Source organism: Conger conger, chromosome 13 (genome assembly GCF_963514075.1).
Source record: "Conger conger chromosome 13, fConCon1.1, whole genome shotgun sequence".
Taxonomy (NCBI): domain Eukaryota; kingdom Metazoa; phylum Chordata; class Actinopteri; order Anguilliformes; family Congridae; genus Conger; species Conger conger.
In genome coordinates, this window is record NC_083772.1 from 9621824 (window position 1) to 9635568 (window position 13745).

Genomic DNA, 13745 nt, shown 5'->3' on the forward strand with positions numbered 1-13745 from the left:
GGGGCCAGCACTGTCATGCATCGTCCCACAGGAAGGAGGGCTAACAGCCACCATAATAAAGCCACCGTGACATCATCAGCCCTTCATTTCAAAGTGACGATGAGCAGCAGTCAAACACAGCGCGATTTATAGCCAGAGAACACACTACATTTATTCCTCATTGAAGGTAACTTCAGGCTTATATTGTGGCTCTCCTGCACCTATAGACCCCCCCCCCCCGATATTGACAAACCGCTTGATAAGCAGGGAACACAAAGACAAAGACAAACACCATTATACCACACTTTATAACACCTCGCTGGCCAGCAGAGGATGGGCTCCCCCTCTACAGCCAGATTCCTCCCGACACTTCTTCCCATTGGGGAGTTTCCCCCCCCCCCCACCGCTGTCCGAGGGTTTTCTACGGAAAAATCCATACTCCTGCTTTTACAATACTCTGTTTTGTAAAGCATTGACATGGTTTGCCCATGAGGGTATGGATTGGCAAACCGAGTGCACGGATTGTTCTCCTAACAGGTAAGTTTACCTCCTGTGCTATCTGGGGGTTCATGCCTGGTGTTTTCCCTTCTGTTACCCTGCAAAGCGTCTTTGTGACACGGTTTTCTGTAAAAAGCCGCAATACAAACAAAGGCCGTTTTACAGCAGCAGACCGACTCAAAGGCATTGCAGCTCTTTCAGGAGACGAAAGCTTGCTACCAGGCTTATTACCGGGACACATTACCACGCCAATTATTTTTAAAAGATGGGGAAAAAAACAAACATTTCTGGTTACATTTTTCCTTAAATGTTTAAGAATCTGTTGGCAAATACTTGTTTACTTGAGTAAATGGCCCCTGGCCCACCCCCAATTATTAGTGAAATTATCTACTGATAAATACGCCATCACCCTCATTACTGGACTCACTGCATCTCCTCAGATCCCAGCAGGGTTTCATCTGGAAGCAGGAGAAGCACTAAACCAAGCGCCTCACCTGGAGTGCTGATCTACAATCAGATTTCACCTTGCCCCATCTTAGTTTTTTTCACATTAACGGCTAAAAACGTAAAACTGATCCCAGATCAGTACGCCATGAAACCATTTATGAACACGGGCCCACATATCCGTTGAAAGATTCATCCGGCTGACGCGTTAGACGAGATCGTCTCAAAGCACACCGGCACAAATCACATTCGTTTATGTAGACTTTATCCCCAAGGTGCACCACCAGGGCACAACTTAAATTCATTATCCGGTTGTTCTGACAAGGACGCAAAAACCGCACCGTAGCAGCAAACCTCAGAGGAAAATAACAAACAGAACAAGGTCAGACCCTCATCAGTGGCTCAAACGAAAGGGGGGCACGCGTTGGACACGCTCAGTTAGCGCGCTAGCTGACTGGGCACATTAACCAAGGCTCTACACAGGGATTATAACGTGCTGCTAATCATATCACACGGTTTACCTACGAGGACGCACTAATCAAGCCATGACCTGCTGACCCAATCCTGCAAATGCGGGCTACTCCTTATAGCACGCCACATCACGGACTACCTGCCGGGTAACAGTGAAAATGAGTGATTAGTTATAGGCGGCTGTAAGTGTGTGTTTGTGGATCGGAGTAGAGAGCAGAGTTTGAAGTGTGTAATGCATAGGTGAGTTAGTCAGAGCTTGCGTGATATATGAACAAGGTCACAATGCGAGCCGTATTCATGAGGAAAAAACACGATGAATATGATTAGTCATCATTCAAAGTAGTTTTATCTGTGGCCGTGTGCAACAACCAGTGACATACCCTCCTTATCAAAAAGTCACAGGGACCATATTAAGTGTCTGAAAGGGTGTCTAAGCTGAATGTTTGATAAGACGGTGGGCCGCACGTACAATTGAATTCGGGCGGTGCGACTTCTGTCCCGCTGAGATTATGTGAGGCCCAACACACCCAGTGATGGAAAGGGCACAGTCTCAAACCCTTCCTCTGCCTTTAAAATGGAGAGCCCAGCTGGACCAGTTACACACAGGGCACATGAAAGCACACTCAGAAACGCCGTCTGAACCGCCGTTCCCACAGCGGAGCCCGACGTCCGCAGGCACCCAGGAGGCCAGATGGGGCCCCGGTGCGATATAAACTCTGTTTAAGACCCCACCTCCCCGCCAATGACATGCCTCCTCTCCCACGCAGGCAGAGAGATGCACCACCCACAGGCCAGCCACAGCCCACCGCCATTAGTGATTAACGTGAGGGGGACAGCAGTGGCAACATGCCAGACATCACCTGTACACAGGCTAGAACAGTTTGACTCGTAGCCACAGACGTGCACACTCACACAGACGTGCACACTCACACAGGCGTGTACACTCACACAGACGTGCAGACTCACACAGACGTGCACACTCACACAGACGTGCACACTCACACAGACCTGCAGACTCACACAGACCTGCAGACTCACACAGACCTGCGCACTCACACAGACCTGCGCACTCACACAGACCTGCAGACTCACACAGACCCGCACACTCACACAGACCCGCACACTCACACAGACGTGCACACTCACACAGACCCGCACACTCACACAGACGTGCACACTCACACAGACCCGCACACTCACACAGACGTGCACACTCACACAGACCTGCACACTCACACAGACGTGCACACTCACACAGACCTGCACACTCACACAGACGTGCACACTCACACGCACACTCACACAGACGTGCACACTCACACAGACGTGCACACTCACACAGACCTGCACACTCACACAGACGTGCACACTCACACAGACGTGCACACTCACACAGACCTGCACACTCACACAGACGTGCACACTCACACAGACCCGCACACTCACACAGACCCGCACACTCAGAGACAGGAGCGCGTCAGTAGCCCCTGGTATAAGCCCCAGCTCACCGGTCGTCGATGCTGTTCTGGTAGTAGATGTGCAGCAGCTTGTCTTTGATCCAGGAGATCTGCTTGGTGGCTTCCTTCCCCGCCTCGCCCTGCAGAGAGTACTTCTTATAGATCTGAGCCAGGCCCATCATGGCCTCCTTACGGACGCGCCACTGGAGTAAAGACACAACACAAAAAAGCCCTCAACGACACAGAGAAGCTACTGCAGATCAATATTTTAGGACAAAAGAGGAAAAAAATAAAGCATTAGAGCGGGCAGAAATCTCAGAGGGGGTGAGCACACGGGCTTATATAAGGGCTGAGATCACACTGCGGCCCTCAGACGGGCTGAGCACAGGGGACACGCCAGCTCTGACCGTCTGCGCCTTCTCTAAATAAATGATAAATAAGGAATTATTTTTACATAAAAACCCGTCCGAGAAGGTGAACGGCGTGTTACAGCACGTAGCGGGAGGCGGCAGGGGGAGAGGGAGAGGGAGAGAGAGAGGAGCTGGATGTGCCCGTCTGATTCACACACATCGCCAGAGCTCAATTAGATTACACTGTGTGGGCTCTGTTTGAAAATGCACGGCGGGGCTGGGGGTGGATATGAGTTATGGTCCAATTTACTGGGCCGCGGCCTCCTGCTCCGCGCGGAGGAGAGAGCGGTTCCCCGGGATTGGATGAGGAGGAGGAGGAGGAGAGAGGGAGCGCGGGGGAGCTGATGGATTCCAGCATCTCGGTTTCGCCGGCGTTCCCCGCCCCCCCCCCCGACCGTCTGCCCGGCGATACGAGCGGGCCGCAGACACACAGCCGGACGCACGGACACGCAACACGCCGCGGACCGTAAACAGCGCTATTTTTGTTCTTCCCCGAGTCCGGGCGCGCGCGGTCCACAGACGCCGTCTCGTTGTGCTGAAATGAGACGCCGCCGTTTGCATTTCACGCATGGGGGGGTCCGGCCGTATGAGAGCAGCCCAAGAGCCGTGCCGTTCGATAACCGTCCCAGAAAGCCTCGTAATGAGGTCAATCAAAGCACAAAATAGGATCTGAGAGACGCTACCTACAGACCGCGCTCCTCGTCTCCCGGCAACAAATTATGGGAAAATGAGGTCTCATTCATACAAGCATGGGAAGAGCTTCCCTGATTCGGAACATGATTGGTTTGTACAAGTCGGTGATTGACAGCGCCTGCTTGTGAAAGGACGTGTAGAGGTCTGGTACAGGTTGCACTTCTTCCTTCACGACCGACTCAGACCCTGCAGAGCAGGGAGTGTCCGATCTTATCCGAAAAGGCTTTTGTTTTGACCCAGCACCAACACGCCAATTATACCAACTCACTAATCACGGTCCTCAATGAAGCCCTTTCATAAGCACAAATCAGGTGCCTTAGTGGTGGGCAGAGCAAAAGACCGGACCAACACTGACCCTTTCCGGATAACACGGGACACTCCTGCAGTACAGCATCGTATTACGAGCATCCACTGTCTTGGGGCGACATTGACTCCGGCAGTAAGAGCAGTCGTCTGGCAGTGGGAGGGTTGCCGGTTCGATCCCCCAGCTCGAGCTGTGTCGAAGTGTCCCTGAGTAAGACATCTAACCCCTAAATGCTCCTGACGAGCCGTTTGGTGCCTTGCACAGCAGCCAATCGCCGTTGGCGTGCGAGTGCGTGTATGAATGGGCGAATGAGAAGCATCAATTGCACAGCGCTTTGGATAAAGGCGCTATATAAATGCCAACCATTCAACATTTACAGCTATAACGTTAACGCGCAGCAGGAGCTGAAGACCCACCCTCTTGTCTAGCGTCCTCTCCCTCACGAAGTTCAGCAGCTGATCGTTCACGAGGGCCAGGTCCTTCTTCGCGGCCGTCACTATGGAGACGATCACATCGTGTCGGATGGCCTCTTCTGGGTCATGTGACCTCACCTTTAAGTACTCTGGGTGGGGGGGGAAACAAACCAAGTCAAGCCAATAGAAATCAGCCTGACAGTGCGTGTAAGGCATACTGTATGGTGCTCCGGTCAGGGCAGACACCTGTCAGGTCTTTGGCTAAGTCAGGGTGGTTCATCAGGCAATGACTGGCAAACTTCACACACTCCAGGCGAATGGGAACATGGATGTCATTGAACCTAAGGATAAAGAAAACATTTTTAAAATACAGCATTTAAATACATCAATAAACCACTTTATAGCAAACAAATATTACAGGTCATAAAAAAAACACCACACTTGCATACATTTTTTATTGACATTAAAATTAACATTAATGTTTACAATAAGCAAACTGCTAAGTCTGGCTTATTGCGCGGTAATGTTCCCTGAGACACACTATGAATAACAGCAGGAGTAAGAACAGGAAGTGGATAACAGCAGGAGTAAGAACAGGAAGTGGATAACAGCAGGAGTAAGAACAGAAAGAGGATAACAGCAGGAGTGAGAACAGGAAGTGGATAACAGCAGGAGTGAGAACAGGAAGTGGATAACAGCAGGAGTGAGAACAGGAAGTGGATAACAGCAGGAGTAAGAACAGGAAGTGGATAACAGCAGGAGTAAGAGCAGGAAGTGGATAACAGCAGGAGTAAGAACAGGAAGTGGATAACAGCAGGAGTAAGAACAGGAAGTGGATAACAGCAGGAGTAAGAACAGGAAGTGGATAACAGCAGGAGTGAGAACAGGAAGTGCTGACGATGAGACAGAGGGAGACGTGCGCTACCTTCCCAGGTAGCACTGCCAGAGGGGCTTGTTCTGCCCGGCCAGCTCCGAATCTTTCGCTCCGAACATTTTGGCCAAAAGCTTCACCACCTGCAGCCTCTCGTCGTTGTCGTTGCTCTGGAGAGGAACAGACACGCGGGTGTGAACACGTCGACGTCGGCCGCGGGAATCACAGCCCGAAACGGCGGTAACGGCAGTGCACCTTGAGCTTGAACTCCAGCTGGGGGAGCACGGACAGGAGCAGGTGGCTGTCGATGTTGTACAGCTCCAGGATGAGGTCGAACACGTGCTCCGACAGGTCGCTCACCGACGTCTTCCCCAACATCAGCACCTGGTTAAAGAACTGCGCAGAGACACGCCCGGGTCAGCCCCGCACCCAATCGCAGCCCAGCAGAGGAGCCTACAGTACTGAGGGTCAGAGACACACCCTATCACCTCCTCACCCAATCAAAGCACAGGAGCCCACAGTACTGAGAATCAGAGACACACCCTATCACCCCCTCACCCAATCAAAGCACAGGAGCCCACAGTACTGAGGGTCAGAGACACACCCTATCACCTCCTCACCCAATCAAAGCACAGGAGCCCATAGTACTGAGGGTCAGAGACGCACCCTATCACCCCCTCACCCAATCAAAGCACAGGAGCCCACAGTACTGAGGGTCAGAGACACACCCTATCACCTCCTCACCCAATCAAAGCACAGGAGCCCACAGTACTGAGGGTCAGAGACACAACCTATCACCCCCTCACCCAATCAAAGCACAGGAGCCCACAGTACTGAGGGTCAGACACACCCGATCACCCCCTCACCCAATCAAAGCACAGGAGCCCACAGTACTGAGGGTCAGACACACCCGATCACCTCCTCACCCAATCAAAGCACAGGAGCCCACAGTACTGAGGGTCAGACACACCCGATCACCTCCTCACCCAATCAAAGTACAGGAGCCCACAGTACTGAGAATCAAGAGACACACCCCATCACCCCCTCACCCAATCAGAGCCCAGCACAGGCGCCCAACAGGGAGCACGGACGGATGGCGAGACGGACAACTCCGGCCGGCACTGAAACGAACCTCGCGACGGCCTTTCCCTGTTCCGGCTGCCAGGACAGGGGCAGTGCGGTGCGAGATAATAACACTCCCGGCTTCCGGAGGCTTTAATGAGCACCGCGGGGAATAGCGGTCAATGGGAGCCGCTGCGGCAGGGAGACTCCGGCGAGATGCCGTGACAAATGAGTTGGGGCCGGAGCTAACAATAGCCCGGAATCAGGATCTGTGTAAAAGCAGCGCTGCATCAGCCCTTTTCCTGCCGGGACCCTTTCTCCTTCATCCCTCCCCCCCCTCTCCCCTCCCCGGACACCGTCCTCACCAAGCAGAGTCACCTACGCGCGGCACTCGAGGCTACTGCAGAACGCGCTCAGCCGGGATTTTACAAAGAGCAGACCCTGCTGCAGAGGCGAGAGCCACATTTGATCATTAGCTATATATATGTATATATATATATACACACACAGTTATTGAGCACTTCATTAGGTAGACCTGCGCACCAGCCGTATCGCACTCTGGGGCCTGAAAGGGCCACGGACGCATGATTAGAATCTTCTTCACTGAACATTCTGATCACGGTTAACCGAAAGCACTGCAGAGTTCTAGAACACTGACCTTTGAAGAAAAAAAAACACAAAAACAACAACATTCCAATAAGTCTTCAAAGGGACTTCAAAAGACATCATCCCCCTCTGCCGACACACTGCCGTACTCGTGTGTGGATTAAATATACACCATACAATAAAAACGGCTAGCACTTGCGCCTGATCTCAAAAAGAATAATAATCATAATAATAATATTTATGGATGGGGTAACGGGGGGGGGGGGGGGGGGACTCACGTTGGTGATGTAGGGCTCAATGGCCTGTGCGGTCCTCTTCAGCAGGGCTTTGGCCAGGTCATACGCCTGCTTGTTCAAGTTCTACACACAGACCCACACACACACACACACAAACACAAACACACACACAAACAAACACACACACACAAACGGGAAGAGCGTTTTACAGGTTATTTTCGGCAAACAGGCGCTAAAACATGCAGGAAAACAAGACAGGAATAGCGTGGTTCGCTCAAAGCCTTTTCTGGGTGCAAAATAACAACGGCTTCACCAGAAAAGCCAAACCTGCCCCCCAAGAAAAGATTGCTTGGGTAATGCATTCAGCTGTGCCTGGAGACATTTCCCCAGAGATGAACAAGGGAACAGCTTTTATCATTTGAGCCGTACGGGAGCAGAGAAAAGGTCAAATCGCAGGGGCGCACAGCCTCCCGCAGCCTGACACTGCACCTCTGGAGACCATGAGGAACCCCAGCCCAGGGGACTTACCATATGAAAATATCCCTGTAATTACTTCCATGGTTGTAAAAGCAGAAGAGGTGGACAAATGCTTGCTATAAGGCAGGGGTGTCCAACTCCAGTCCTGGGGGGCCGCAGTGACTGCTGGTTGTTGGTGTGTTTCAGCAGGAGAGATACATTTATGAGTCTTTCATTGGCTAAAAAGAGTTCACACACCTTGTTCTCAAGGCCTTAACTGGCTGCTTATTGAAAGGAAACCACAAATACCAGCAGACACTGCGGCCCTCCAGGAGCTTGTCACCCCTGCTATAAGGTATATTGGCACAGAAAAGATGTTCTTTGTGCACATCGGAGTCTGTATATTTAATACAGTTATACATTCCATGTGCATCAGACCAGTAAAAATGAGAAAATATGACTTCAGCACGGGAGAGTATGTGCTTCTGGATAAAGCAGCCATACATTACGCAATTATGAATAAAACCGATATACAGGGAGAGACAAATGTTAATATGCATGCAACGAATCTTCACTCCATATAGCAGGCTACACCTCAAACTGCAATCCATAACCTTTGCATCACCATTTTCTACAGGGTCTTGGACAGCAGACAGTAAGGGCATAAACCACTCACACCCACCCCCACCCCATCAGCATGTACAATACTGCATCACAGGCCAGAGGTTGAGGACAGAGCGCGTTACCTTGTGTGCTGGAACCAGGTTGACCAGCACCGTGTCCAACAGCTCCTGTGACACGGTGTCCCCCTCACAGATGATGGAGCTCATCAGATCCACCATGTGCATGTGCACCTTCTGGTTGTGACCGTTGCTGAAATGAGTGGGAATTGGGAGTCATTACTGGGGAACAGAGAGGTCAGTGGAACAATACAAGTCTTTTTTTATTTTATTTTTTTTGCATTGCATTTACTGGATTAGACACACACAGGCTTAATAAACAAACTAGACCACCCATTCCTTTTGCAACTATGCCTGACGGGTCTTTTTTTAGGTACCCCATCATGCAGTATTGACCTATTTGGGGTCCAAGCACCCTGACCATTTAGGGACGTTATTCAAGGGGCTCATGGCCTCGGACTGTCCCGGCACTCACTTGATCACTTGGAAGAGCGTTCTGTAGAGCTGCGTAAAGATCTCGTTGCTGTCCTCCAACTCGAAGCAGATGTTGTAGGACTTCACCCAGGCTATGTTCTGTCGGATCAAAGACAACGCTAGTAAACACGCCTGAACAAAAGGGGGCACCAAAGAGCCCCCAAAAGGTTCTGAGCCTCCCCAGAGAACCCCAAGCGTACCTCAAGTAAATAAAAGTATCTGTTGAACTGGGCGCTCTTGGTGTCCTCCAGCCCCTTCAACTGCCGTGTGATGAACATGAATATGTCCTGAAAGGAAGGCAGGAGAAGTGAGATCACAACCAGGCCGGTGACAGAGGGAGGGGCTTCTCCACAAAAATCCAGAGGGCAAGTTTCAGAGGAATCCATGGCGCGCCGAAAAAAGCCTTGGACATCCGATACAAATGAGAAATATTCAGACAAATATTTCGGGGAATAATATCTGACAACGCCATTCATAATGCCCACGGACCTGTAACATTCCCGAAATAGAAACTCCAGCGCTCTTGAATATATTTATTATATTACTGGCAGCATGCAATGCTGATGAAGCCAAAATGTCCATACTTATTTCGCGTGTTGTCAATAAAACGTATTGGGAGAGTGTGCTGATTTTCTTCTCTTGGAATTTCTGAACCGGGCAGCGAGTAACGTTTTTGGAGCCGTGAGCCGAGCGTGCTGCATTTTAAATCGAGGACCCGTAACATCACAAACTCCAAAAACCCGATGGAGCCCTAAAAGGGCAAGACCAGTCCCTGCTGCGAGGAGACTCACTTTCAGCTTGTCGGGGGAGGTGTAGGGCGCCTCGGGGGCGTAGATTCTGAAGATGTCCGCCAGGCAGCAGGCCACCAGCAGACGCACGTCCTTGTCCGGGTGCTTGAGGAAGAAGTCGGAGGCCAGGTGCAGGGCCAGGTTGAGGTAGAGCTCCTTCTCCTCCTCAGAGTCCTGGTCCATGTCCATGAAGGTCTTCACCACCATCTGCGGGAGGGGAGGGGAGAGGAGCCCAGGCCCATAAGAACCAGCATGGCATAGAGGGCATGGCGGGTCATTCTAATGGACTTCAAGGAAACCACTGAAAGCCCTCCAGGACTGGCTTTAAACCAGGAGACAGGAGTTAAACCAGCAGACACTGCGGCCCTGCAGGACTGGAGTTAAACCGGCAGACACTGCGGCCCTCCAGGACTGGAGTTAAACCGGCAGACACTGCGGCCCTCCAGGACTGGAGTTAAACCTACAGACACTGCGGCCCTCCAGGACTGGAGTTAAACCTACAGACACTGCGGCCCTTCAGGACTGGAGTTAAACCTACAGACACTGCGGCCCTCCAGGACTGGAATCAAACCGGCAGACACTGCGGGACTCCAGGACTGGAGTTTGACACCCCCGGGTAGGCGTGAAAGTCCCGCTCTTCCACACTGGCACACACACTAATGTCAGCGTGAGGTGACAACACCAGCCAACAGCTGCATTAATAATGTAGGAAATCGATGGTGGCCCCCCCCCTTGACCCTGATAACTGGCTGAAGCCCGCTCACACATTTCCACTGGGGTCTTCCCAGTGCAGCAGAGGAGAGCTCGAGTTAAACCAGCCGGATACAACCCTGAAATGATCTACCGGACACCCACATTCTTTCTGTGCGATGCACAAAAATGGAGAAGCAGGTTTAGGCATCACTATGGAAGGGGCACAATCGGTCATTGGAAAGGTTATTGCGAAAACAAGACAAATTTACAGCCATTTCCTAGTATTGTTTTGGAGATTTTGACCCACAGATAGGAGGCATCTGTCAAAATATGTGATCATTTATGTAACAATATTTAAGGGTGGCCCTAGCTTCACAGAGAATGTCAGGCTGAATGCCTTTCCCGTACTAACGCAATATTCGGAATAAACAATAAAATGGCATTTGTTTTAATAATTTAAAAAAGGAAGAGCTTAAATTATTCAGGATGTGTACAGGTAAGTAGGGTAGATAAAAAACACTCAGTGAAGGGGTCGTAAAGACTCATCCACAGAGCATGCGCTACAGACAGACTGGGAACATCACAAGACCGCCTCAGACCGTGATATTCTTGTGGAATGAAAATGGGGGAATTTCTCCACACAAATACTGGTCCATGCTTTCACACACACACACACACACACACACACACACACACACACACACACACACACACACACACACACACACACACACTAAAATCTGTTATGTCTGTCGGGGGTCAGAAGGTCCTCACCTTGAGCCTGCGCACCATCTCCTCCTTGGAGATTTTGTCGGAGATCTCCTTCACCCCCGGGGGGTAGGTGATCTTTCCATCGGTGGCCCGGGTCTTGGAGTGAGCCATGCTCTCAGCTCAGTGCTCCCTGGAGGGAGGGAGGGAGAGAGAGAGAGAGAGAGAGGAGGGGTGGAGAGAGAGGGAGGAGATAGAGAAAGAGAGAAGAAATGGAGAGAGAGATAAACAAATATGTGATAAGACGATCCACCTGCATTCGTACCACCCGTGATTAGCGAATGGCACCAGATGGCTGAAACAGTGGTAGATCTGCCAGGTTAACGTCACAGTAAGGTACACAGAGTCACGCAAATGTGGTACAAAACTGTAGATCATTAATGCCGATACGTTAACCTTTGTTGGCTGATGGCCAATATTATAAAAATATACCCAATGGATATGCACCTGTATGCATGTTTTCATGAAATTTAAGGAATGGCTGTTCATTAATGGCTGCATAAATCCCAGCTAGTGTCGGTCCCCTCTCTGTCACGGGGCCCTGCAGTACCCTCTGAGTCCTGCAGGTGTCTCTCTCACTCACTCTATCACTCTCTGCTGTCCTGCTGCTCCCGCTCAACGAGCCCACACTCTTTCATGGCACACAGCCCGAAATCCCCAAGGTAAACAAAGCGCCTGCACACCAAACGCGCGCTCGGGACACACACACACGCTCACACATGCTCACACACGCTCACACACGCTCACACACACACACACACACGCACACACACGCTCACACACGCTCACACACGCTCACACACGCTCACACACACACACACACGCTCACACACACACACACGTACACACACGCTCACACACGCTCACACACACACACACACGCTCACACACACACGCACACGCACACACACTCTCTCTCTCTCTCACACACACACACACACACACACACACACACACGTACACACACCCACACACGTACACACACCCACACACGTACACACACACACACACGCTCACACACACACACACACACACACACACACATCCTTCCGTCAACAATTCCCATTACTTACAAGCAACCTAGCATAGGAGCGCTCGTTTGCAGAAGAGAGAGGGAAGGGCTGTGTTTGAACAGAGGCTATGAGAGGGGTGTTATCTCCCCTCCAATTACTGCCCTGCTCTCAACAGGCCTGGGGGAAAACAAGCGTACACAGCCAGATGAAGGGCAACTCAAGATGAGCTGCACCCCACGCCGGCTCGTCACAATCCCCTCTTCTCCTCCTCTTCCTCCTCCTCAGTCTGCCCTTCCTTCTCTCCTCCCTCCCTCGCTCTCTCGCTCATCCTCCCTGCCCTGCACGAGCGAATAAAAACGCTACGGAGCGACGTCGCCTGAATATTAATGCCCCCACCAGCACGCCACGGAGCTGGGCCCGCCCTGTGACTGACATGGCCCCTCCCCCCAGAACCAACACACACGCTGCTCCGCCTCTCCTCAATGGCCACACCACGTTTCCTGCAGACATTTGGGGCTTTTCACAGCACACATACACACACATACATACACATAGATACACACTCACACACACACACACACACACACACACACACACACTCACACACACACTCACACACACACTCACACACACACTCACACACACTCACACACACACACACCCGTGCCAGCACTCACTGAGCTCCTTACTCAACACGCAGTGCCCTAGCGTCCCTCTGGTAGTTAAGGGACGTGCCACAGACCCGCTAATCGTCAGCTGCTCCGTGAGGCCAGACCCTCTAACGCCGGGGTGCCCAATCAGGGGCCATGGAGGGGAGGCAGGTTTGCATCCCAACCAATCACTACTGCTGCCGATTACACCAATTATCACACCTTCAAGCAGGGAGGAAGGAACTCATTAGTGAAATCAGCGGGTGCAGTGATTGGTAGGAATGAAACCTCATGATTGGGCACCCCTGCTCTAGTGGCCAGGGCCTGCCTGGGGCCAGATTTCGGGGCACTCAGCCTGCAGGTTTCGGACCCCCTGCCCGCCCCAGGATGGGCCGGGTGTGGTGCAGGGATTGCAGGTCGCTCTGACCTCCTCACAGCAGCCCACAGCTGCAGGAGTGAAAGCCAATTACAGCAACACGTCGGACCGTGCAGAAAACCCTAATGAAAGAACCGCGTTCAACATTAATAACAAACTAAACGAAACAACTCTTGACTATAAAAAAAATAAATAAGGAAAACCCACCAACCGATTCGCATTACAGCGGAAAACGATCATCTTCAGACAGAAATCTGCCCGTTTGCGAGCAATTATAATGACAGATGATGTCATTCGTCACTCAGAGTTTCCACCATAAGGACACGGGGGCGGGGGAACCGGGGGGGGGGGGGGGGGGATAATCAGGTTCGGAATGATAAAGTGGGGTGATTAAACCCCCATT

The 13745-nt window shown here is 51.5% G+C and overlaps 1 protein-coding gene across 2 annotated transcripts in view; it reads right to left on the reverse strand.

The window, feature by feature from the left end:
• Positions 1 to 13745, reverse strand: part of pds5b (PDS5 cohesin associated factor B) — a 56015-nt gene that overhangs the window by 28476 nt on the left and 13794 nt on the right. For both annotated transcript variants that reach the window (XM_061217544.1, XM_061217543.1), the window contains exons 2-12: positions 11310 to 11436; positions 9846 to 10049; positions 9255 to 9341; positions 9056 to 9153; positions 8647 to 8773; positions 7487 to 7567; positions 5796 to 5936; positions 5595 to 5710; positions 4916 to 5010; positions 4673 to 4818; positions 2901 to 3052 (exon numbers count right to left, since the gene is read on the reverse strand). In XM_061217544.1, the coding sequence (XP_061073528.1) occupies positions 2901 to 3052; positions 4673 to 4818; positions 4916 to 5010; positions 5595 to 5710; positions 5796 to 5936; positions 7487 to 7567; positions 8647 to 8773; positions 9056 to 9153; positions 9255 to 9341; positions 9846 to 10049; positions 11310 to 11417 (1355 nt within the window). In that variant the 5' untranslated portion in view covers positions 11418 to 11436. The remainder of the gene's footprint in view (positions 1 to 2900; positions 3053 to 4672; positions 4819 to 4915; positions 5011 to 5594; positions 5711 to 5795; positions 5937 to 7486; positions 7568 to 8646; positions 8774 to 9055; positions 9154 to 9254; positions 9342 to 9845; positions 10050 to 11309; positions 11437 to 13745) is intronic.